Source organism: Heteronotia binoei, chromosome 3 (assembly GCF_032191835.1).
Source record: "Heteronotia binoei isolate CCM8104 ecotype False Entrance Well chromosome 3, APGP_CSIRO_Hbin_v1, whole genome shotgun sequence".
Classification (NCBI taxonomy): Eukaryota; Metazoa; Chordata; class Lepidosauria; order Squamata; family Gekkonidae; genus Heteronotia; species Heteronotia binoei.
The window spans coordinates 119985726-120011496 of record NC_083225.1 but is presented as its reverse complement, the minus strand read 5'-3'; the positions used below and the strand labels follow the sequence as shown (position 1 = coordinate 120011496).

At 42.5% G+C, this 25771-nt stretch overlaps 1 protein-coding gene across 12 annotated transcripts in view; it reads right to left on the bottom strand.

Moving 5' to 3' along the window:
* The window catches only part of ROBO2 (roundabout guidance receptor 2), a 1840872-nt gene that overhangs the window by 104872 nt on the left and 1710229 nt on the right, over positions 1 to 25771 (bottom strand). For all 12 annotated transcript variants that reach the window (XM_060234422.1, XM_060234419.1, XM_060234423.1 and 9 more), the window contains exons 15-16: positions 16919 to 17043; positions 7788 to 7959 (exon numbers count right to left, since the gene is read on the bottom strand). In XM_060234422.1, coding sequence (XP_060090405.1) covers positions 7788 to 7959; positions 16919 to 17043 — 297 coding nt within the window. The remainder of the gene's footprint in view (positions 1 to 7787; positions 7960 to 16918; positions 17044 to 25771) is intronic.

The following is a 25771-nucleotide window of genomic DNA, read 5'->3' as shown; positions in this document are numbered from 1 at the left end:
ACAGTATAACAGACATGGGAGTCCCATGATTCATAAAACATAATAATTTGACATTAATTACAAATAGTTATTTAAAATACATAAAAACAAATAAAATATAATAAGATATATTAAGGTAGGTGCTAGAATGATGTAATCCAGATGTATTTAGGATGGCTAAATATCTGTTCATTCGTTGATCCGGTTCTATATCAATTCAATTACCACATGTTGTCTCAAATGCCAACTGAAAGAGAAATGTTTTGCAAGCCCTGCGGAATTGGTTCAGGTCCCGCAGGGCTCGCACCATCTCTGGTAGATCATTCCACCAACGAGGGGCTATCACCGAGAAGGCCTGCTCCCTAGTGGCCTTCAACCTAACTTCTCTTGGCCCAGGGATTGTTAGTAAGTTCTGGGAACCAGATCTCAGTGCTCTCCGGGGTACATACGGGGAGAGGCGGTCCTTTAGGTAGGCAGGTCCTCGGCCATATAGGACTTTAAAGGTGATAACCAGCACCTTATATCGGACACGGTAGACAACCGGCAGCCAGTGCAAATTACGCAGCCCAGGCCGTGCAGGCTCCCACCGTGGTAGTCCCTCCAACAGCCTGGCCGCCGCGTTCTGGACTACCTGAAGCCTCCGTGTCCGGTACAAGGGCAGCCCCATGTAGAGGGCATTGCAGTAGTCTAACCTCGAAGTGACCGTTGCGTGGATCACAGTTGCTAGGTCGGCGCGCTCCAGGAAGGGAGCCAACTGCCTCGCCCTCTTAAGATGAAAGAAGGCGGATCTAGCAGTGGCAGCTACTTGGGCCTCCATTGATAGGGAGGACTCCAGTAGCACTCCCAGGCTCTTGACTTTGCGCACCGGTACCAGTGGCGCCCCGTCGAAGGCCGGTAGAATAGTCTCCCCTCCTGGCTCGCCGCGGCCCATGCAAAGGACCTCAGTCTTCGCCGGATTCAACTTCAGCCCGCTCAGCCTGAGCCAGTCAGCCACGGCTCGTAGTGCCCGGTCCAGGTTTGCTGGGACATCACCAGTCCGGTCGTCCATCAATAGATAGAGCTGGGTGTCATCTGCATATTGATGGCAACCCAGCCCATTCCTCCGTGCAATCTGGGCAAGGGGACGCATAAAGATGTTAAACAGCATCGGGGAGAGAACTGCTCCCTGAGGCACTCCACAATGAAGTGGGTATCTCTGAGACAGCTCCCCCCCAATTGCCACCCTTTGTCCCCGACCTTCAAGAAAGGAGGAGAGCCACTGTAAGGCTAGCCCCCGAATTCCTGCGTCGGCGAGGCGACGGGTCAGCAGCCGGTGGTCGACCATATCGAACGCCGCCGATAGGTCTAACAGCAGCAATACTGCCGAGCCGCCTCGATCCAGTTGCCGTCGGAGGTCATCCATGAGGGCGACCAGGACTGTTTCTGTCCCATGGCCCGGGCGGAAGCCGGACTGGCATGGGTCTAGGACGGAAGCGTCCTCCAGGAATTCCTGCAACTGCGCTGCCACGGCCCTCTCAATAATCTTGCCCAAAAAAGGCAGATTTGAGACCGGCCGGTAGTGTGCCAATTCGGCCGGGTCTGATGACGGTTTTTTCAAGAGAGGGCGGACCAATGCCTCTTTCAGAGGTGTTGGAAAGGCACCTTCTGAAAGGGATCGATTTATAATATCCCGTATAGGATATCTTAGTTCCTCCTGGCAGGCCTTAATTAGCCAGGAGGGGCAAGGGTCCAGATCGCAAGTCGTGGAACGTGCAGTGGCAAGAATTCTGTCGACTTCGTCCAAGCTGAGCGGGTCGAAGCAATCCAGAGTTGAATCAGAAGACACGCATTGGGCTTCGAGTCCACTTACTGCCTCCAAATTGGCGGGGCAGTCCTGGCGGAGCGATTGGACCTTATCCGCAAAGAATTTCGCAAAAGCCTCACAGCCAATTTCCAATTCCTTAGCTTTAGAATTGCCTTGAGGCAATGTAGTCAAATTCCGAATTATTCTAAATAATTGGGCTGGGCGCGAATTTGCAGATGCAATCCTAGCTGCAAAGTATGTTTTCTTTGCAGCCTTGATTGCCATCTCATAGGATTTCATAAACTTCCTATAAGATGTTCTAGTCGCCTCGTCACGAGTGCGTCGCCATTGCCTCTCTAGCCGTCTAAGGCCTTGTTTCAGCTGGCGTAATTCCGGGGTGTACCACGGAGCCAGCTTAATCCGAGGTCGCAGAGGGCGCCGAGGTGCGATCTCCTCGATGGCCCCAGAGAGCCGGCTATTCCAGGTCTCTATCAGGCCATCAAGAGAGTCACCAGAGGGCCAGGAGTCCCGCAGGGCCATCTGGAACCGTTCCGGGTCCATTTGGCTCCGCGGGCGAGCCATAATCGGCTCCTCGCCTAAACAGGTTTGGGGGGGCATATTTACACGGGCCTTGAGGGCGAAGTGATCCGACCATGGCACAACCTCTGTGGTTATATCGCTCACTACAATCCCGGCCGCGAAGATCAGGTCTAACATGTGCCCGGCCTGGTGGGTGGGGGTTACAACAAATTGAGAGAGTCCCAGTGTCGCCATGGAAGACACTAGGTCCATCGCCTGGCTGGAGGACGGGTCATCGGCATGGACGTTGAAGTCACCCAGGATTATCAACCTTGGGTGCTACAGCGCCCAGCCTGTCGCCGCCTCAAGCAGGGACGGCAAGGCGTTGGCCGGTGCGTTAGGCGTACGGTACACCAGCCAAATCGCCAACCCCTCTTCATCCCCCCACGCCAGTCCGGCACATTCAATGCCCTCAATCTTTGGGGCCGGGAGCGCCCTAAAGGAGTAAGCCTCCCGTGCAAATAATGCCACTCCTCCCCCCCGCCCGCTAGTCCGCGATTGATGGAAGACCGAGTAACCTGGGGGAGCTGTTTGCGAGAGGGCCACTGTATCGCCCTCCCGGATCCAGGTCTCGGTCACGCAAGCCAGGTCCGCATTCTGCTCGAGCATGAACTCTCGGAGAATTGAGGTCTTGTTATTAATGGACCTGGCGTTGCATAACACCAATGACGGAGGCGGGTTACTCCTGGTCCTGCTACCTGTCACCCTTGGGATGGGCCGCAGACTGGAGGGGGGCCGAGCACCGACTTGTCTCTGTCCACCTCCCTTATAATATCTGCTCCCACCGCCATACCTCCCCCTCCCCAGGAGCACCGGAATCCCTGAGCCAGCCATTCCTCGCTGGCAGCAGCTGCAATGAAACCGTTATCAGGCTGGCAGCCAATTACACACCTTCCTCACTCCGTCTAATTAGACCCCAATTCCAATTAACCCAAAATCCCCTCCAGTTCCCTATATATATTTGATAAAAACTTATTCTAAGAGCAATTAACATATGAACATATGAAGCTGCCTTATACTGAATCAGACCCTCAGTCCATCAAAGTCAATATTGTCTACGCAGACTGGCAGTGGTTCTCCAGGATCTGAAGCTGAGGTTTTTCATGCCTATTTGCCTGGACCCTTTTTAGTTGGAGATGCTGGGGATTGAACCTGGGACCTTCTGCTTACCAAGCAGATGCTCTACCACTGAGCCACTGTCCCTCCCTCTGTTTTCAAACAGAGGCTAAATGGCCATCTAACAGCAATGCTGATTCTGTGAACTTTGGCAGAAAATGAGAGGGAGGGCAGGAGAGGTGCATCAGTGCTTAGTTCTCGTGGCCCTTTCTTATACACTCAGGGAAATGCTGAACACCACTTTTGGGGTCAGGAAGCAATTTGTCTTCTGGCCAGTTTGGTAAGGGATCCTGGAGGATTTTTGGCAACTTCTGGGTATAGAACAAGGGTCACTGGGTGGGTGTGTGAGGGGAGGTATTTGCCTGGTCCAGGGCCCCCGCCCCTGGGGTAGCCATTGCTCCGCAGGCCTTTGGTGCCCACTTTGGGGTGGCCGAGGGATCTCAGACACCAGAGGAAGGCTGGGTTTACTTCACCCTGTTGCCCCTCTGGCTGGCTTGTTTTTGCTGGGCCTGGCTTCTCTTTCACTCTCTGGTTCTGTTGCAGGCCTTCTCAGCTCCAGCTCCACTCTTATTTCCTCATCGACCCCTCCTAGCCACTCCTTTTATCTCCCTCTTTGTTTTCTGGCCACCCTTCCACTGGCTGCCTTCCCAAACCCCTGCCTCCTTTTTATCCAAAGATGCCCAGCAGCCCTTGATCCTGGGGCTTGCTAGGCCTGCCACTGGTTCCAGGTCCTGCCTTCTCCCCGCTCCTCTGCAAGCTGTGCTGGTGGCCACATCAGCTGGCACCAGCTCCCCCTCCTCCTGGGAAAGCACTGGGGCTCACTGCTGCTCGGGCTGGGAGGGCTGCGCTGGCTGTGGGGGAGTGTTGGGGTGTGTGGGGTTTTTGCTGGTGCGAGAGGGGCATCAACAGCACCAGCGGCAGTCCTGGCTGGGAGCGGATGGGACAATCTGTGGATTTTCTGCATTGTGCAAAGGATTGGACTAGATGACCCTGGATGTCTCTTCCAACTCTATGATTCTGTAATTCTTATTTTCAGAACCAGAACATAGTGGCAAAGCTTCTTTTTAAAGAACAGCTATTAAACCATTAGGGTTTGTAGAATCTTTCGGGATCAAGTGCCGTGTTCTACTGGAGAAAGTTTTCCTTTCTCCACTAGAATACGGCACTTGATCCCGAAAGATTCTACAAACCCTAATGATGTTACCAGCCGTGAAAACCTGAAATCTTTGATAGCTATTAAACCCTATCAACATCTGCAGTGGGCAGAAGAAATGAAAGCTACAGTAAGCTGCACATGCTTCAATTCCATAATTAATGTAAAAATATTCTAGCTAATTCTGAAAGCAAAACTCCAGAATAAAAAAATAATATTACATGGAAAGTATGCTTATACATATTATTAACTTCATACTAAATCTTTTCAAAATACATAGAGTAATTTGGGAGCCCATAATGGTTAGTCTAGTGATGTTCGCAAAAAAATCTTACTGATTGTATTTAATATTTAAGCATTTAATATTTCTCTTGATAGCTAGGGTGAACCTTTCCATAATATAAAATATACTTCACTATTCTCTCTTAAGCAATCTAACAAGAAACACAAAGCGTCACTTTCCACTCTTCCAGTTCTGCCTCTAAATCATTCTGTTTTAAGCAAATGTTATGAAAATCAATCAGAGCAGCAACTTAACCAAAGGATGCTTGGGCTGGCATTTAAATTTAGTTGAATCTTTGGTGCTGCTGATAAGGCTAATACTGTAATTTAAAAATCTAATAAATATAAAAACACAATTTTATTTACTAATATTCTAATATTTACTAATATTTACTAGTAAACACAAGTTTACTAATATTCACAAACCAGGAGTTATATCATTGAGCAAAGTGACCCATTCTGATGACACAGTGGCAACTCTCTGGTTTGGCAGTGACATAACTCTGATGTCATAGGGCAGCATAATCTTGGAAACATGAATACTGAAGGGGAAACTGGAGGTTTCTGAATTGGAATTCTAAGGTAAATGTACAAAGTTCAGTAAATTAAACTGATCTAGCATTGGCTTAGATTCTTGAGATTTTGTTGGCACAAACAGAATGAGTAGGTTTGATGTCATTCAGCACAGACACTTGCTGGGTAAGGTCTGGGTAGAAAGAAATTCTATAAACCAACAGGAAGTGAGAGGGGTGATATACAACACAGTAACAAAGAAGTGGCTATAATTATTAGTGTCAACATTGTAGCGGCATTAGGTTTCTGACAGCCTGCTGAGTGGTGACTATGGCTCCAAATGCCATTAATGTTGTTTTTCAATCCCTCTATGCTGCATCCATGCTAGACTGGTGATGGACCGGTGTCTTATTCTCTGTGGCGTACAACGCGCCTCAAAACTACATCTGTTATGACTTCAGAATCCCTTTTCATTTAACTAAAAAACAGAATGAAGGAACAGAAAAACCTTCAAGGGAGTTTGCAGAGGACTATAAAGCCTCCCTCAGGCTCTTCTGTAGAATACTGGTTTCCAAATTAGGTCAATGTACTTTTAAGTTAGCAGCCTGGCAGCTTGCTATACCCTTCAGTGCCTTGCTATTACATGTGCAAAAGTAATAATTCATTTAAATGTCAGAATAACATATGCTTTGTGATTTCAGCAGCTGAACATAAATGAATATGGATGTATGTTTCCCAATGATGTTCAACAGAATTAATGTAAGTGTTAAGATTCGGGGGAAATGGCATTAATTTAGTATTGCTTTATGTTGTACTTAATCAGAAGATATATAAATGTATGTAGGTGTCAGGCAATGTATCAGTGTATTACTTTATATACTGCAGGTGTTTCTATAACAATGTTGTCAGTTCAGCTAATTAGAATACAGACGAGGGATGTGGGCAACCTGTAACGCTCCATTGTTTCCTCAGACAAAAATATAATGAAATATAATGTCTTCCTCCCATTGGAGAGTAATGAAGAACAAAACTAATTTGCTGGACCAAAAATTAATTAGACATATCAGATTTGATTGCACTGTTACTGTGAAAGTTTGCAGCTGGTTCTCATATTATTACACGAACAATGAGTCTAGCCACAAATAAGCCATTAAATGAATATATAGGGTCCCATTCGGAAGCATTGTGCTAAGTTTTCTCCTCTCTTCCTCTTTCTCTCTCTCTCCTAGCCACCTTTGACTTCCCTCTTAGGATTGCTCACTTCAAAATATCCACTCTGTCCTTAAAAAAACACCTTTCTGGGTGCAGGATTTATTCTACTTCTGCATAGTGTTCATAAGCATGGTCTCTTCATTTGTCCACTTAAGCAACCTTCATTTTCACCTTTGTAAAGGCTGCAGTGGTTGTTATTACATTTCCTTTCTCCTTTCCTATAGTCAGTTTCCTGTAGTCCCTATCAGGTCCAGCTAGACTGCAGATCTTGGAGCTAGTTTTCCCTCTGAATTAGAAGTTTCTGAGAAGAGGTATAGCTGCTTGACGTCTGTCTATCACTGTTATCTCTTAGAAATATTTAATTTCAGAGGAATATCATAGATGCAACATTAATTTTAAGTTCATTTATATACTCAGGCAAACTAGCACATCGCAGCATCAGACAGATGTGAATCTCCTTTTTTGATGTACTGTTTTTTAAGTTCAACACAGTAAATGTTTAAGGGGTAAAGAGGAGTTAAACTTATATTCCCCATACAAGCTGAAAAACTACATCATGAGATTATCTGAATGCACGGACTGGCAATTATTTAACCAAAACGATTTCCTGTATTTCAAATAGAATACAGCTGTTTGGTAAAGTTTCTCCTACCCAGTTTCAATTTAAGCCTGAGAAGTATCTCAGAAAGGTAAAGTTCTAGACTGGCCTCAGGTAATGAAATTAATTCAGCATGGAAACAACTAATAAGAAACACACATTGAAAAGAAAAAAAAAGATATTACCAGATTTTCACTTTATTTGGATAAGACCTCTTATGCTTTGGCACACAGCAGTATAGATCATCTGCTTAGAATAGCTGAGAAAAGCTAAACCTCAAATGTTCAGAAAACAAACTTTAAATGGCCTTTGGCACCAGCAACATAAGCAAGGCAATCTTCGGAGATCTGTTTTATAAATCTACCAAGCTGCTGAAATGAACAAATTAGTTTCATGCAACAATCTACTTTTTCATGTATTTCAAGAAAATTGCTCTCACCTGTTTTTATGTTATTTGCCTTGGAGGAAGAGAAACTTGGAATATGTCTATATTTTACATATTCTGTTGCTATTTGTGATACAAGCAATGGGATTCTAACAGCACAAAAACAATGAGGCTAACAATCACTTACCAATTATTATAGGCTGTGGTTCACTTTTCACTCCAACACCAGCACTGGTACTTGCTGCAACTTCTACTCTGTACTGAATGCCTGGATACAGGCCTCCAATAATGACAGACCGAATGGCAGCATCCACAGTTTTGTTGATGTGAAACTTTGTTTCATTACCTAAGCACCAGATCTGAAAATGGAGAAAATGATGGAAGTGCAACTTGTTTCACACATTTTGGGGTGAATACTATAAAATAACAAGCCTGTAAAAGTCTGCCGCTGTGGTTGTGCCAGAGCTCTAGAATTTTTTTGCCCTAAAAGGTTCATTTGATCCCATCCTTACTGATGTTCCACCAAGTAGTGAAAAGTTTTTTATTTCTCTGTTTTAACTGTTTTTGGAACTTTTTCATTTTGTTTTTCTAAAATACTGTTATGTTAACAGACCAACATTCTGAATGCTGTTTCAATAGCTTTCTGATTGTAGATTTTTTTCTGTTATTTATTCATTAGTGATACTTGTATGCTGCCTCTTCAGAGTCTCCCTCAAGGCGGCTTTCTCTAACATTTTAACACAAATGTTGTTGATTAAATATGCATTAGAATGCAAGCCAAATTGTCCTGACAAATATACAAAGAGACTTGGGATAAATAAGCAGTACAGACAGCTCTCATGGCTCAGTGGTAGAATACATGCTTTACATGCAAGTAGCTGGTCCCATATTTCAGCTTCAGTATCACCAGTTACAATTACTTAGAAGTTGTCGAGAAACACCTTTCTTTGCCTGAAACCAGTATCAGTCAATACAGGCTATACTGAATGGGATGGCCCAATGGTCTGACTTGTTACAAAGAAGCTTCACAGGTTCATATAAAAACTTTCTAGAGTTACACCGCACCTCAAAAAGGATATTATAGCATTGGAAAAGGGGCAACTAGAATGATTAAAGGGTTGGAACACTTTCCCTATGAAGAAAGGTGAAAACGCTTGGGGCTCTTTAGCTTGGAGAAACATCAACTGCAGGGTGACATGATAGAGGTTTACAAGATTATGCATGGGATGGAGAAAGTAGAGAAAGAAGTACTTTTCTCCCTTTCTCACAATACAAGAACTCGTGGGCATTCGATGAAATTGCTGAGCAGTCAGGTTAAAATGGATAAAAGGAAGTACTTCTTCACCCAAAGGGTGATTAACATGTGGAATTCACTGCCACAGGAGGTGGTGGCTACAAGCATTGCCAGCTTCAAGAGGGGGTTAGATAAAGATATGGAGCAGAGGTCCATCAGTGGCTATTAGCCACAGTGTGTGTGTGTGTGTGTGAATATATATATATATATATATATATATATATATATATATATATATATATATATATATATATATATATATATATATATATATATATAATTTTTTTGGCCACTGTGTGACACAGAGTGTTGGACTGGATGGGCCATTGGCCTGATCCAACATAGCTTCTCTTATGTTCTTACAGTGCCAGTAATCTATTTAATGTTGCAGAGAGTACAAGTGAGAGCAATGTAGTGCATCTCAGTGGCTGAGGTAGTCAGTGATTTACATGTCCATAATTGTAATCTTTTGGCACAGAATTTACTAATGCATTTGTTACTTTACTTTTTAATACATTTATCATTTTTATTTAAGAGAAAATGGGTGACAGACTTATTAAGCTCAAAGGTGCACCAATTTCCTCTCAGTTTTTATATTTGACCAGTTTCAACTCTATTGATACTATCAATTCATACTTTAATAATTTTTTTTTAAAAAAAATATGCTTCATATGAGATTTTTTGAGCCTGAATGCATCAGAAAGTTGTTCCGGCTGGCATGGACAGCGTTCCGGCTGGCACAGACAGTGTTCTGGCTGCCTTGGTCAGCATTTCAGCTCAGCCCAGGGAGCTTCAGGGGGCTCAGCCGTGCTTACGCAGCAGCCTCCCAACTTCGTGCTGGCCTGTGGGGGTCAGGAGGCCCAGCCGTGCTAGTGCAGCAGCCTCCCAAAGTCACGCTGGCCAGCAGGGGTCAGGGGGCCCAGCCATGCTTGCACAGCAGCCTCCCAATGTCACACTGCCCGTTGGGACTTAGGGGGGCCCAGTAGCGCTTGCGCAGCAGCCTCCCGACCTCACATTGGCCTGCGGGGGTCAGCCTCCTGACCTCGCACTGGCTGGCACCCTCCCGATGATGGCAGGGTTCAGGAGGCCAAACTGTGCTAAATTCAGGTGAGTTGCTCACATCCTGTTTCTTTCTTTCTTTCTCCCCACTTTCATTTATTTATTTTTTCTTTCTGTCAGTCTTTTTTCTCTCTATCTGCTTTATTTTCTATTCCCCACTCTTTCTTTCTTTCTTTCTTTCTTTCTTTCTTTCTTTCTTTCTTTCTTTCTTTCTTTCTTTCTTCTTTCTTTCTTTCTTTCCCTCCTTCCTTCCTTCCTTCCTTTCTTTCTTTCTTTCTTTCTTTCTTTCTTTCTTTCTTTCTTTCTTTCTTTCTTTCCCTCCTTTCTTTCTTTCTTTCTTTCTTTCTTTCTTTCTTTCTTTCTTTCTTTCTTTCTTTCTTTCTTTCTTTCTTTCTTTCTTTCCTTCCTTCCTTCCTTCCTTCCTTCCTTCCTTCCTTCCTTCCTTCCTTCCTTCTGTCAATATTTCTATTTCCCACTCCCCCGTCTATATGTTTCTGGACTTTTTCCAATGCTAAAATAACTTTTTGGAGGTGTTGTGACCAGAATTGTACACAGTACAGTTCTAATTACCATACCTCAAAAAAGATATTTTAGCACTTTTGGTGATGTCAGAGATGTGGCCTAGCATGCAAATGATGGTGATGTCAGAGGTGTGGCCTAGTACGCAAATGATGGTGATGTCAGAGGTGTGGCCTAGTATGCAAATGATGGTGATGTCAGAGGTGTGTCCTTGCATATTAATGAGTTCCTGCTGGGCTTTTCTACAAAAAAAGCCCTGGGAAGACTGTCAATTTATACCTCACCCTTCTCTATGAATCAGAGACTCAGAGCAGCTTAACATCACCTATATCTTCTCCCCCCACAACAGACACCCTGTGAGGTGGGTGGGGCTGAGAGGGCTCTCACAGCAGCTGCCCTTTCAAGGACAACTCCTGTGAGAGCTATGGCTAACCCAAGGTCATTCCAGCAGCTGCAAGTGGAGGAGTAGGGAATCAAACCCGGTTCTCCCAGATAAGAGTCTGCACACTTAATCACTACACCAAACTAGCTCTCATACGAAAGTCAAGGACTTGGATCCAACCAGCTTTTTCCGTCAGCCTCACCTAAGCCCTTTCTTATTGTCACCCTATCCACATAGAATGCATGATTCCCATCATAAGACTTTTTGTTAGTCAAACAAGAACCTTTCCTCTCTTTTTCAGCAGAAGAAAAGCTAGTTGGATCCAATCCAAGGAGTATTTGCTGCTATATCCCTCTACTTCCTGTCATTTCTCTTGTTACTGCCATCACTGAAATATTTCTGGAATCGAGGTTTTTGCCTTTTACTATAATTGATGAAACACAGGGAAAACATCATAAAGAACCAGTATGTGTCAGAATCCACACAAGCACTTTTATGAACAGAAATAGAACAGAAACAGAACAGAAATAGATTGGGGAGGGACGGTGGCTCAGTGGTAGAGCATCTGCTTGGGAAGCAGAAGGTCCCAGGTTCAATCCCCGGCATCTCCAAAAAAGGGTCCAGGCAAATAGGTGTGAAAAACCTCAGCTTGAGACCCTGGAGAGCCCCTGCCAGTCTGAGAAGGCAATACTGACTTTGATGGACCAAGGGTCTGATTCAGTATAAGGCAGCTTCATTTGTTCATATGTTCATTTGAAGGCATTTCCTTATGTTTGATTAATGTGTTTTTGAGATACCTTGTAGGAATTTGAGAAAATTACAGGAATTCTTTTTTTAGTTCAAAATATGTGCGTATTCAATTACTTAAATACTCAAGAATGCATTAAGTAGCACTCAAGGATTCTCAAGAAATCATGTGTTCATCTGTGAAATTACAGTACCAAGGAACGGGATGGTGGTCAAATTATATGAGTGGTGTTGACCCTGTTCAGAGTCAGTCTGCTTTTCATTAAAATAATCAAGCTGAATCTCCATAATGGGGTCCAAAACTGTAAACTGGAGGCAGCAGAACAGGATCTACATGTCAGAAGATTAATACAAAGTATATATCTTTTATTGCCCTTGAGAAAACACAAGTTTCTCTAATTATATAAAAGGGTAACTATACTTCAGTATCTACACCCACCTAAACTTGTTTCTTTGAGTGGCTTTCTTTGAGGACTATAAATACAGAAGGAACAAGCAGTACCCAAGTTAGCAGATGGCCATGATGATAGATGACACCTGTCAAGACAATCAGCCATCTCATCAGTAAGTGGCTGTGTTCCCCATGCTTGAGAAGCAGAAGAAATATCATCCAGAATGTGTTGATGTTGTTACGTGCATTCAGGAAGCAGTTAAGTGAACAGCTCCCTGTTATAAAAATATCTGCACCCCCCACCATACAAGAATAAAAATAATGTAATGTAAAGAATGGAGATTCTATATAGACACCTAACATCAGAAATTTAGTGTTAGATTCCCTCAATATATGCAAGTTAGGAATAAGACCCGTTGAAGAGAAAAATACAACAGTCTCTAGAAAGAGGCTCTGGGTGAGTGCCCCCCAGCCTTGCTGTTTACCCACCCACCCAAGTGAAGGCACTCACCCACCCCCACCTCAAGGGGAGCTGATCTCTGCCATCTGGAGAACAGTTGTAATTCTAAGTGATCTCTAGCCCTCACCTGAAGATTGGCAACAGTGGTTCCCTAGGAGGAAATGGCATTGTACCTGTCTGAGATCCCACCCCTCCTAACACCCTCTCCATACCCCACTCCTTAAATCTCCAGGAATTTCCAAACCTGGAGATGGCAACCCTATCTCCTTCCCTTTATCTGCCCCTCTGACTTCAGTTTTCTATCACCTTACCCCTCCCTGTGGCCTCTACATAGGAAAAGGACAGTTTTTTCTCCACAGTGGCAGGGGCCAAAGCAGCTTACATCCTCCTCCTCTCTTCCCTGTGATCTGAACAACTACCCTGTGAGGCAGGTTAGGCTGGAAGTCTGTGACTGGTCCAAAATCACCCAATCAGTTTCCACAGCAAGGACCTGGGTCTGGCAGACGCCACTATGAAGCCCTAATTCCTATGTCCTCCTCAAACTCCACCACAGAACCTCCAGGAATTTCTGACCAATCTGGAACTGGCAGCCATAGTCAGGACTAGCCCCAATAAGTTCTGCCTCAGGGACCTTTAATGATAACTTTCAGACCAACAGTCTGTCTCTGATTGTTGGTCAAGCACAGGACTTCATTCTCTCTGTGTGTCTCACTTTCCCTCCATATTTCTCTTTCTGTATCTGGTCTGTTGCCCCAGGATACCATTTTTTCCCATTTCCAGAGGAGGATAGGGAGGAGTCTTCAGCCAGTCAAGGGAAGCCTTTCTCTGGCTGTTTCCCTCCTCCTCCCTCCTACAGCCTATTGAGGGAAGGGTTTCTTTCTCTCCTCTGTGAATCAATGCAACAGGAAGGTCAGCCAGTGAAAGAGTAGGGACAGCTAGTAACAGCCAGAACTAAGGTTGGTTGCCTTTAACTGACAGAAACCAGGATCCAGACTTACACAGGCCGTCGTTTGCAGTACCACAAAAGGGGTAAACAGGAAGGGCAGCCATTGCCGCTTCTCTAAAGGGGGAGGGAGCGGGCCAGGGGCCCAGCATGGGAAGCTGGGTGCCCACCCAGCCCCTCTCAGACCTATGGGGTCTTTTTCAGGGGAGGGCAGAAGGTGGGGGCGCCCTTCCTCTCTGGACACCTGGTCACTTGGTCCGTCCACCCAGCCCTTTATTTAAGTGTTTTTAAGGTTGCGTTCAGTTATGTTTCATATGTTCCTTCTCGTCACAACTTGGCGGTATCACCATGGGACTGGATCCATTCTCAGGAAAAGCAGCCTGCATGCTCATTTCCTGAGTGTAGGGATCCCCATAAGTGATCTTGGCATGAGGGGCAGCTGAGGTGCCCAGCCCAGAGGCGTGTCTGGGGATCACCCTCATGCTCAGTTGGCAGGGGAGACCACCTCTGGGCTTCCACCCTAGTGGGATCAAAAACCTGCCACCCCAAGTCTACAAGCTGATCATCGACTGACAGGAAGTGCAGTCGATGGACAGGATCCTTTCCCCATGCTGTGCCAAGGTTTCTTACAGCTGTAACAAAAGTTGTGGCCAATTTTATTCCATTTTTCTGAAAATGCTGTGTTCTGTGTTTTATTTCAACTCAGTTTTGTTTATTAAACTAGAATATGTAGTCACAGAGGACTTGGTTCAGGGTGCCCACCTCTGCCCCTCCCTTTGTCGCTGGATCTGCAATCAGTTTTGATGACAAGCAAGAACCACTCAGGGGGGAGACAGCAGTAGACTCAACCAACAGCACACAAGTACTCTTGACTGATAGTTTGGTGGGCCAAAGGTTGATGCACCAGAGTCCCAGCCTGTCCCAAAGTCAGAGACTGATAGCTCCAGTTGCCAGATTTAAGTTTCCAAAGATAACCAGATAGTAAAAATCAGATTATCTTTGGATACTTAAATCTGGTGACTGGAGCTGTGAACAGGCAAGACAGATCTTTCTGCAAATCTGAAAAAAAACCAGGTTTGCTAGAAAATGTGAAATCTTTAAAAAATAAAAAAATAACACTGGGCAGCTTTAAAAAGCTGAAAATTATAAAAGGAGCACATGTAGCTTTAAGTAACAGTTTATCTCAGTAGCTGTTGCTAGGCAAGCATTTGAAGGGTTTGTTCTGTCAGTAAAAGACAAGGGGAGGGGACAGGGCCCTTTCAAGGCCTATTTTGACCTTTGTGGGATGGCATCTTGGGACCAGGCCTGACTAGGATTGCCACCTCCAAGCTAGGAAATTCCTGATGATTTTGTGGTGGAGACTGAGGAAGGCAGAGTTTGGGGAGGAGAGAGGCCTCAGATAAAGTGTGGTTGCACACAAAAGCGTATACCTTGAATAAAATTTTGTTGGTGTTATTGGTGCCATTGGATTCAAACTTTGTCCATAGTGCCATTAGAGTCCACCCTCCAAAGAAGTCATTTTCTTCTGGGGAACAGATTTATGTTGTCTGGATTTCAGTTGTAATTCTGGGAGATGGTCAGGTCCCACCTGCTGATTGGCAGCCTTAGGACTGGAAGCAACCTCTGGGTGACTTGATATCATCCAGCTTCATTGACTCAACTAGGCCTGATTGCTTGCTACTGTTCAACAACAACCACCCTATAAAAGCTAGTGTGGTGAAGCAGTTAGAGCTTCAGAGTAAAGTCTCAGAGACCCAGGTTCAAATTCCCTTCTTGCTGTAGAAGCTCACTGGATGATTCTGGAACAGTCATATACTTTCACATTACCCTACCCCACTGGGTTGTTGTACAGATAAAAAGGAGGAGAGGAGAAAATTTTGAGTTGCTTTGGTCTCCACTGTGGATAAAGGTGAGGTATAAATGAAGTCAATAAATATAAATATAGCTAAAGATGGGAGGCGAATAAAAAGTATGTTGGTGGATAGCTGAGAAGAGAATGAGGTAATAGTGTGTTGAGGGGGATACAGGGGAAAGTGTGCCCCCTACTCGTGGGCCTTTGAATGTTCCCTACCATGCAAATAGGCCTGGGACAATGGCTGTCACCACACAACTGAGCCAATTTTTTCTTAGGTAGAGGCTGCTGGGGAGGCAGCTTAAGACAGAGAGACATACAAAGCTAGTTTGTCTGTTAGGTGGGAATGTGAATGTGTTGCCAACTCCAGGTTAGGAAATTCCTAGAGAATAGGGGGTTCAGTCTGGGAAGGGAGATTAAGGAGAGAAGGGATTTCAGAGGGGTATCATGCCATAGACTCCACCCTCCAAAGCAACTATTTCCTCCAGGGGAACCAGGAATTATAACTGCTTTCCAGATGACAGATGCCCTGGAGAAAAGGCTGCTTTGGAAGGTGGATTGTATGGCATTATGAATTGATCTCTGTAGTTGGGAGATGCATTGTGGTTCCAAGAGATATCTAGGTTGGCAACTCTAGAAGGAGAGAAGGCAGCAGGAAAAGCAGAGACCCCATGGGGCTTTCACGAATGGGAAAAAGGAAATAGTTGGAGAGGGGGATATAAGAAGCCTCTCCCCAAATCCTTGAAGGTTCCCACTTGTGATATACTAATCTGTAGAAATAGGAAACCTTTAGAAAGCTACATTAACCACAGTCATAAACTGCATTTAAAATTTGTAGTTTATGACTGTAGACAAAGATGGTGAGTTCTAGTTTGTCCATAACCTGTGACATTTTCAGATTTCTCTGTTTGCTTAGTGGAGCATATAACAATGGTTTGCCGGCACTTAAGTGAAGCAGGGCCAGTTTTACCATGAAGTAATACTGCATAGCTGCTTCAAGCAACAGATTATGAAGTGTATGCCACTTCGTTATCTCTATTGACAATTTCTGTATATAGTTAAAAACAGTGAGCTTGAGTCCTAAGCAGGGTAATAAGAGTTGATGGTGTCATTTAACTTTTTGCTTCAGGTACAAAAATGTCAAAGGTTGGGAGTGATCACAAGGTCCCTATAAACTGGGATGAAGTTCAAAAGAAGGTGGAAGCACAGCGAAAGAGGAACTGCTAGGAAAAGAACTTTAAAGCTTCACTGTATGAATACAAACTCTTGTGTGTGCCTGCCTACAGGGAATTGCTTCTTTTTAGAACAGAAATACAGCTCAAAGGGGAGCTAAAATCCTCTTGTGGCTTGGACGCTTTTAATGACAATGGATTTGTAACATCAAAAATGAAGCTGAGAATCATTAGAAGACTAACACTTTTCCATGATAGCAAGCTGTTGCCTTTTTTCTTCCATAAAAGAGCATACCATGCTCATAACCTTATCCTTGCTGGTATATAGATGTTTATTACAAATTATTAACACTAACAAAAATGAATGATCTTGAGCAAAGACATATGTTGGGGACAACACATGGTATTGGTTCTGTTATACAAGCTCATTGTATGTTCTCCACATGACTATCATAATTTAATTTAAATATTTCTTTCCTATACTGCATTGCATTCTTACCTTGTATTCTTGAATTATCCCATTTTGGTGGTCTGGAGGTGGGGGGTCCCAGGAAATGCTGATACTGGTGCTGTTGTGGTTCCCAACTGTCAAAACTGTAACAGACTGTGGAGGGGCACTTGGAGCTATATCAGGCAAGAGATTGAAAAACAGAAAAAAAACAACCTTTATTACACATTTACACTTACAAAACAAGAGCCCTTTTCAAACAGCCTTTGTATTCTGTTCTAGTAACAGGCTGCTAATGGATTTTTTGTCATTTCAGACAGATCCATTTTTGTAAGTGGCTGCTAGCTAAATTTATTTACCTGTTCATACAAGCCCACTTGTGTTGGATTAGCAAAGAGAGGTTAAGCAGATTTGAGGGAAACTATTTTCCTCCATTTTCTACTCCTTCATTGCACTTCTGAATAATTGTGGTGTGCTGTTTAAAATGGCCATAGTGTTTCCTACAAAGCCACTCCCCCCGTGGCCTTTTTTCATCATGTGATCCTCCTAGGACTTTTTTTTAAACATTCTAAGGTGAACACTATAGCACTAAACCAATGTAGCTCTTTAGTGCTATAGAGGCACCACTGAAATGACTTGACTCCATGGAGTCAAGGAATCTCAGTGGTGCCACTATAGAACTGAAGTACTATATTGGTTTAGCACTATAGCACTCAGCTTAGAACATTCAAAAGAAATTCTGAGGAAGATTCAACAGATAAAAGGGGGTGAGAAAAAAGCGGCACTGTTTTAAATGAACATAGTGCTTCAGAGATTGCTCATTAACAGAAGGAAATTTGAACCCCCCCCCCCATTCCTGTATTGCTTTACTCGAAGTCAGGCCATCAACAAATAACATCTGGTTTAGAATGGTAATATGAAAAAGGCCAAAGTTTGAGTCCAATGGCACATTTAAGACCAATGAAGTTTTATTCAAGATATAAGCTTTCAACTGCATGCACACTTCTTCAGATACAGTGAAATAAGACATCCTCAACTATTACATATAGGTAGGGGGTTAGTGGCCAGGAAGGGCTAGTTAGTGTCAAAATGAATAAGTAACTAGGCAGTTATACCTGAGATTGGATTAAAGTGGTTGGTAAGACATGTGAATAGCAGTCAAGTAGCATACAAATACAAGAGTTAACAAACAGCTGTGAGAACTGAGTTTGAGTCCAGTGGCACCTCCAAGACCAATAAAGTTCAATTCTGGGTATAAGCAAGAAATGAGAAACTTATTGAAACAGATTTCTCCATATCTTACAAACAGCTCGGGGGGCGGCGAGAACCGTTGTTGCCAGGCAGGGCTAATTAGAATCAAGATAATTGATCAATAAATACAGCTAAGATAGGAATAACACATTTCCATAGCAGCAAATTGGCATACTGATAATAAAAGAGTTAACAACAGATGTGGGAACTAAGTTTGACTCCAGTGGCACCTTTAAGACAAACAAAATTTAATTCTGGGTATAAGCAAGAACTAAGTGACTTAGCATGTGTAGTGAGATAAGAAGCTGTGATCTCTGTTAAGCCCTGGGGGCTCCATTGTCCTGGGTGTTGTACTACCTTTGTAATGTTGGCCTTAAAGCTGTCACTGGACTCAAACTCTGATCCTTTTCACAGTACCATTCTAAACTGGATGTTATTTGTTGTTGGCCCAGTTTCAAGTAAAGAGATACAGGGGTGGCAGTTTCATACAATGAATTTCCTTCTTTGTTCTGCTGCAAAATGGCTACCCACTGAATCTATATTCATGCCTACAGGTAATCTTTTCTTTAGCATATATCCTGGGGTTTGTTAAATTAAGCCCTAATGCAAAGTGGTCATACATCTGGATTATTGCTAGACATATTATTTTTCATTCAGAAGAAAATTTCAGCACATACTAATTAAATTTTTAATTCAGTGCTGCTTAATAACATCAATACTTAGAGTGGAACAGTTCTCAGGTTATACATTTTTACAGTATCTAGCAGTGTTCCCTATAAGCTGAGCTAGTGTGAGCTAGCTCACAGTTTTTTAGCTTCCAGCTCACACATTTTTGTCTTAGCTCAGGAAAAATGGCCCCAAACTAATTTATTCAGTAGCTCACAACTTTAATGCCAGCAGCTCATTAAATAGAATTTTTGCTCACAAGATTCCATAGTTTCAAGGAACATTGGTATCTAGTAAATTTTAGAATCCTCTGCAACTCTAGTGTGTTTCTGTTCCATATACCATCTTATGGATATGCAAAGTTGGCATCCACTGGGAGCAGAGCCCTTTCAGTAGCTGACCCAGTGCTATGAGGTGACCAGTCCCACTGTTGGTCTGTTTTAAGAAACTGATAAAACTCTCTTGTTCTGCTAGGCTTCTAAGGCTTCTAACATGTTTGGTTTTAGATATGCTGACTTGTTTGTGTATTTTATTTATATCTGTTTTAGTGTTTGCTTTATCATTTGCTTTATCATTGTATAATGTATTTATCGTAATCATGGCACATGCCATGTCTGTGAGCCGCCCTGAACCTGCCTCGGCGGGGAGGGCGGGATATAAATAAAAGTTATTATTATTATCATTTGGATTCTTGTGATGTTGTATACATTTTGAAAAGTGATAATGAAAAGCATATACAAAAACTGTTCAAAGGCATTAGAGGAAGACGGTTTGCAGCACAGGTAACTGTGTGACTACTGGCATGCAATATCACAACTTTTGCCTCTGTTCTGTTAGCAATAGTTTCCATACACTGATGAGAAATTTGAAGAAAAAAAGAAAATGCAGTAGTATTCATATACAAACAAAGAGTATCTCTGGATTATGCAACAGAAATGCAACAGAAAGAAACAGAATTTCTCTGAACTGGCCAAGTCTTAAAATGTAAATTTTATCAAATTAAAAAGCCAGAACATCCTGTTCACAAAGATAATGGAATCCATCCATCTTCATCTTTCCATTGAACACAGCTAGGTTTGCAACATCATGCAATTATACAAAAATTAATGAATAATTTATATTCTACTAATAAAATGTTCAACTATATGAACATTTGGAGTTGGAAAAAAATCACGCATTCTTCCTATTGGCCTCTCCAAGAAATTGGAAGTAATTGGTCAGTATTTAAGAGAATGATTGCTTAGATTGTAGTGTGGAGCTAGGAATTTGGTTTTGTTTTGTTTTTAGCAATATGGTCATTTTTATATATTTTTCTATTTGCCTATTTGTTCTTAGCAATGAGAGAGATAGAGAGACAGAGACAGACAGACACTAAGACTTCAGAAAGACAAACTTCGACAAATTTAGAACTATGCTGGGTAAAAGCTCATGGTCAGAAATGCTTAAGAGGAAGGGGCTACAAGAGGGGTGGGAGTTTCTTAAAAGTGAAACATTGAAAACACAATCACAGATGATTCCTATGAAAAGAAAAAATGGAGAAGTCTAAAAAAGCCAAGGTGGCTCCATAGACAGCTCTCTAAAGACTTGAGAAATAAAAAAGACTCATTTAGGAAATGGAAGGAGGGCCTTATAACCAAGGATGAATATAAACAAATCACCAAAGCTTGTAGAGAAAGAGTTAGGAAAGCTAAAGCTCAGTATGAGCTTAGGTTAGCCAAAGATGCTAAAAACAAAAAAAAAAGCTTTTTCCTTATGTTCAAAGTAAGAAAAAGAACAAGGATATGGTAGGCCTGCTGCTAGGCTTGCCAATCCCCAGGTCCCAGTGGGGATTCTCCCGCTTTCCCAGGCTCCTTCCCGCTCCCAGTCAACTGGCTGATGGGGGGAAGCCCCATCCCCACAGCCACCATATGCCTTTCCACCTCCAGAGGCTTTAGACTCCGCTTGGAAAGGCTTTCTCTTGGGACAGTGTGTCTGTGTCTTTAAGGCTGAATGGGGGCGGGGGAGTAGGCAGAAGAACATGGCTACTCCCAGTGGCTGTGAAAGCAGCCCAGACCCTCCGTTGGTTGCACAATCTTTTCAGAGGTCGTTTGCATAGGAAAGGTAAACTTGAACCTTTGGTTGCTCTGTGTTACTTTGAAGAAGTTGGAAGTTCAGCAACTCGTGAGTAGAGATGCCAATCCCCCACTTCACAGTCATCAGAAATGGGGGGGGGGATGTCTGCTGGGCACTTCATTATTCCCTATGGAGATCAATTCTCATAGAGTATAATGGAGAATTGATCTGGGGGTATCTGGGGCTCTGGAGGGGCTGTGTTTTGAGGTAGAGGCACCAAATTTTCAGTATAGCATCTGATGACACTTCTCAAAATTATCTCCAAGCTTCAAAAAGATTGGACTGGGGATCCAGTTCTATTAGCCCCGAAAGAAGGTGCCCCTATCCTTCATTATTTCTAATGTAGGGAAGGCATTTAAAAGGTGTGCGGTTCTTTTAAATGTGATGGCCAGAATTCCCTTTGGAGTTCAATTGTGCTTGTTACAACTTTGCTTATGGCTCCATCCCCAATGTCTCCAGATATTTCTTGAACTGAACTTAGCAACCCTACCTGTTGCGAGGGCAGGTAAGTGAAATTGTAACAGGTGATGAAGAGAGGGCAGAACTGCACAATTCCTACTTTTCCTCAGTTTTCTCTTCTGATGGAAATGGTGCTCAACATGGCAAAAACGGAACATATGATGAGGGTATGGAGTTCCAACCTAGGATCAGCGTAGATGTAGTACATAAACACTTAGTTTCTATAAATGAAACAAAGTCCTCAGGGCCAGATGAATTGCATCCAAGTGTACAAATGAACTTGCAGACATAATTTCTGAGCCTCTGGCCATTATTTTTGAGAATTCCGGGAGAACAGGTGAGGTGCTGGAAGATTGGAGGTGGGCAAATGTTGTCCCCATCTTCAAGAAGGGGAAAAAGGAGTATCCAGGTAACTACATACTCATCAGCTTGACATCTATACCTGGAAAAGTTTTAGAACAAATAATCAAACAGTCAGTCCTGGAACATTTATAAAGGATAGCTTTAGAAAGGATGTCTGTGATTATTTCTCAAGAAGAAGTCATGTCAGACTAACCTGATCTCTTTTTTTTTTTTTTTGAGGAAGTTACTACTTTTTTGGATCAGGGGAATGCTGTAGATATAGTTTATCTTGATTTCAGTAAAGCTTTTAATTAGGTTTCATATACTATCCTTGTTGACAAGTTGATAAAATGTGGTTTGGATCCTGTTCCCGTAAAGTGGATCTGTAACTGGTTGACAGATTGCACCAAAGAGTGCTTGTGAATTGTTCCTCATCATCTTGGAAAGGCGTGACAAGTGGAGTGCCTGAAGGATCTGTCCTGGGGCCTGTTTTGTTCAACATCTTTATAAATGATTTGGATAAAGGAATAGAGGGAACGCTTATTAAATTTGCTGATGATACTAAATTAGGAGGGGTTGCAAATACAGTAGAAGACAGAAACAGGATACAGGATGACTCTGACAGGCTGGAAAACTGGACTGAAACCAATAAGATGAATTTGAACAGGGATAAATGTAAACTTCTGCATTTAGGTAGGAAAAATCCAATGCTTGATTATAGGATGGGGGAGACTTGTCTTAGCAGTAGTATGTGAGAAAGGGATCTAGGGGTCTTAGTGAACCATACGCTGAACATGAGAACAGTGTGATGCAGTAGCTAAAAAGGCAAATGCAATTTTGGGCTGTATTAACAGAAGCATAGTGTCCAGATCACATGAAGTGATGATGTCACTTTGCTCTGCTCTGGTAAGACCTCACATGGAGTATTGTGTTCAGTTTTGGGCACCACATTTTAAGAAGGATAACCAAGGGTGTCAAACATGCAGCCTGGGGGCCAACTCAGGCCCTTGGAGGGCACCTATCAGGTCCCCAAGCAACTGGCTGTCATCTGCTTCATTCTCCCTCTCTTTTGCTTCCTTCTGTATCACACCTTGCTTTGTCAGGCTTGTTCAATTGCACAGGAGATACAGAGCAAACCTCTATTTTCTCCATTGGCTGAGGCTCCAACTTTGGGGAGGGAGGCAGAGCTTGCTTTGCCAGGCTCTCTCAATCATACAGCAGAGCTACTGTTCCAAGCCTCTCTTCCTTTTATTGACTGAGGCGCCCTCCCTCCTGATCCCCTGGGCGAGGAGGGAAAGAGACAGAGCTTCCTTTGCCCAGTTCCCCGGATCCCATGGAAGAAAAACAAAGAAAACACCTTTTAAGACCAAGTGCTAAAGTTTTGAGCATGTTTTATTTTAAGGGTTTTTTAAAAAAAAAATAAAATCTTTAATTGTGTCTTTCTGTGTCTTATATAAAGTTTATATCTTGTCAGATACCTAATTTTAAATAGGTATGCACATGGCCCAGCCCAACATTATTTATGTCTGATCCAGACCTCATAATGAATGAGTTAGACACCCCTGATATAGACAAAGTGGAACGGGTCCAGAGGAGGGCAATGAAGATGGTGAGGGGTCTGTAGACTAAGTCCTATGAAGAAAGGCTGAAGGAGCTGGGCATGTTTAGCCTGGAGAGGAAGCGGCTGAGAGGTGATATGATCACCATCTTCAAGTACGTGAAAGGCTGTCATCTACAGAATGGTGTGGAATTGTTTTCTGTGGCCCCAGAAGCAATGGGTTGAAATTAAAATCTAAAGAGTTTCCGGTGCAACATTAGGAAGAACTTCCTGACAGTTAAAGTGGTTCCTCAGTGGGACAGGCTTCCTTGAGAGGCTGTGGGTTGTCCTTTCTTGGAGGTTTGTAAACAGAGGCTAGATGGCCATCAGACAGCTATGCGGATCCTGTGAATTTAGAGGGAGGTATTTGTGAATTTCCTGCGTTGTGCAGTGGGTTGGACTAGATGACCCTGGAGGTTCCTTCTATGTATATACACATATATAGTTGAATATAATCTAACTATTCTACCTTGCCATGTTCAATAGTACCACTTTAAAAGCTGACACCATAATATAAATTAAACCACTTCTCTGACAGTGCTGCTGTTATTAAATGGCCACACTGAAAAATAACATTTTAAAACCGTTTCTCATTTCCCTTGCTGCTGACTTGTGGAGAACACCATGCCTGATTCTTGACAGGTCAATTATTCCAGTGCTCAGCTACTTCCCACAGATATTAAGGCACCCAAATCGCTGCTCATCTTTTCCAGATACAACCAAACAGAATTCTATTTGTTACTTTCACAAGACCAAAGACATAGGAGATGAATGGATACTGAATTGTGACAAATGTCTACACTTTTTTGGAGGGGAGAGAGAAACCTTTGATAAAATCGATTTTTAGGGTTAGGCTTCCTCTAAAATTCATTTCATTGAAAAATTAGATACTTAAGTCTTTTCCTTTTCTAGAGAAAAACATTTTAACACTGAAAAGTACAAAATTCATATCATACTTCTAAATTATTTCTAACATAGATTTTCTTCCTATTAGAAATATTATTTCTCTCCAGAGAAAAATCATACATCAATGCATAAAATATGACACTTTTAAAAAGATTGTCCTGTTTTTCTCTGAAAAGTTAACAATATTCATTAATACAAAAATCTATTTGCGATTATGTCTGCAAATAATCAAAAAGATAATTGAATAACTGAAGAAAATAGTCACAGCATGACACTTTGGAAATGCAACTTTTTTTTACACCTAAACCTATAAATAGTTTGCTGCAGAAGCAGATACAAAGACTAGGGGGGGGGGGGGGTGTGCTTTTTTTTTTTCTTACAGGACCTGACATTTAACTGTTGACAGTACAATTTGTTGTAGTCTTTTGCTGTACTGTGGGAGACAATTGGCAGAGTGTCTGAAGGTTACATTAATCTACACAACAGCTTCTGTGTTGAGAATTTAACATAACTAGGCAGGGGAAATAGCTGCTGTTTTTAAAGTTACTCCACAAGAAGTAGCATTTACCATAGGAGTTTACCTGGCAGATTCTTCAAGGAGAGAGAAGTTGTTAATGAAAATTTCACTCATTCCTTAAATTCATAAAAGAATTAGAACAGAAAAAGAGGATTTTTTAAAAAACTTCCCTTTCTTATATAGCAGCACTTGGTTTTATATGAAGAAAATCAAATAGATTAAATAGATGCATAGCAAACAGATGCATAAGTAAATGTTTCTATTCTGCTGGGTGAATGTGTTGTCTAATTGTTAAGTGGAATCTTGTCTAACTTGACTGGTCTTTGTGCAGAATACAGAAATGAGTAAAATAGCTACAGTATGTCAGACTAGTCATATGCTGACATAGTCCGTCATAATTTCTTGTAAGAACCAGAAAGATGTTTCACAAGAAGGATTAAAAGAAAGCAGCCCTCTCTCATTGTTATATCCCAAGCAAGAAATTTCTGGAAGAACACCTATGCTGAGTATGGAGTTTCAGTTTAACTGCTGTAGTAATTACTACATCTTTAGACAATTAATAATACAAGTTAATTCCTTTCTTCTGTTTATTCTACTTCTTCCTTCACCTATCAATTAATATGGTAATTCTGATTTCTAATATTATGTAAAAGAAGACAAATTTCTTTCTATTTATTTTCTTCTCAGTTATAATTTTATAAATTTGTCAGGTCTGCCCCCCCCCCCAAAAAAAATCTGGTAGTCATGATTGTCCTAAAGTAAAATGTCCCCAATGCTTTAGACTTTCTAAATGGAAGGTATTCCAAACATTTGATAATCTTTGCTTTTTCTCTTCTGAATCTTGCTTAGCTTTGTAACATCTCTTTTGATATGAGGCAAAGAAAACTGTACATAGTAGTCCAAGTGTAGCTGTACCATTGATTTCAGAAAGGGCATTATAATGGCTGTTTAATTCCAGTTCTTCCTAGTAAAACTCTAATATGGTACTTGTCTCTTTTATTACTAAGCTTTTACTGAGCATCCCAGCATGATGCCCAGATCTTGCTGTTTTGTA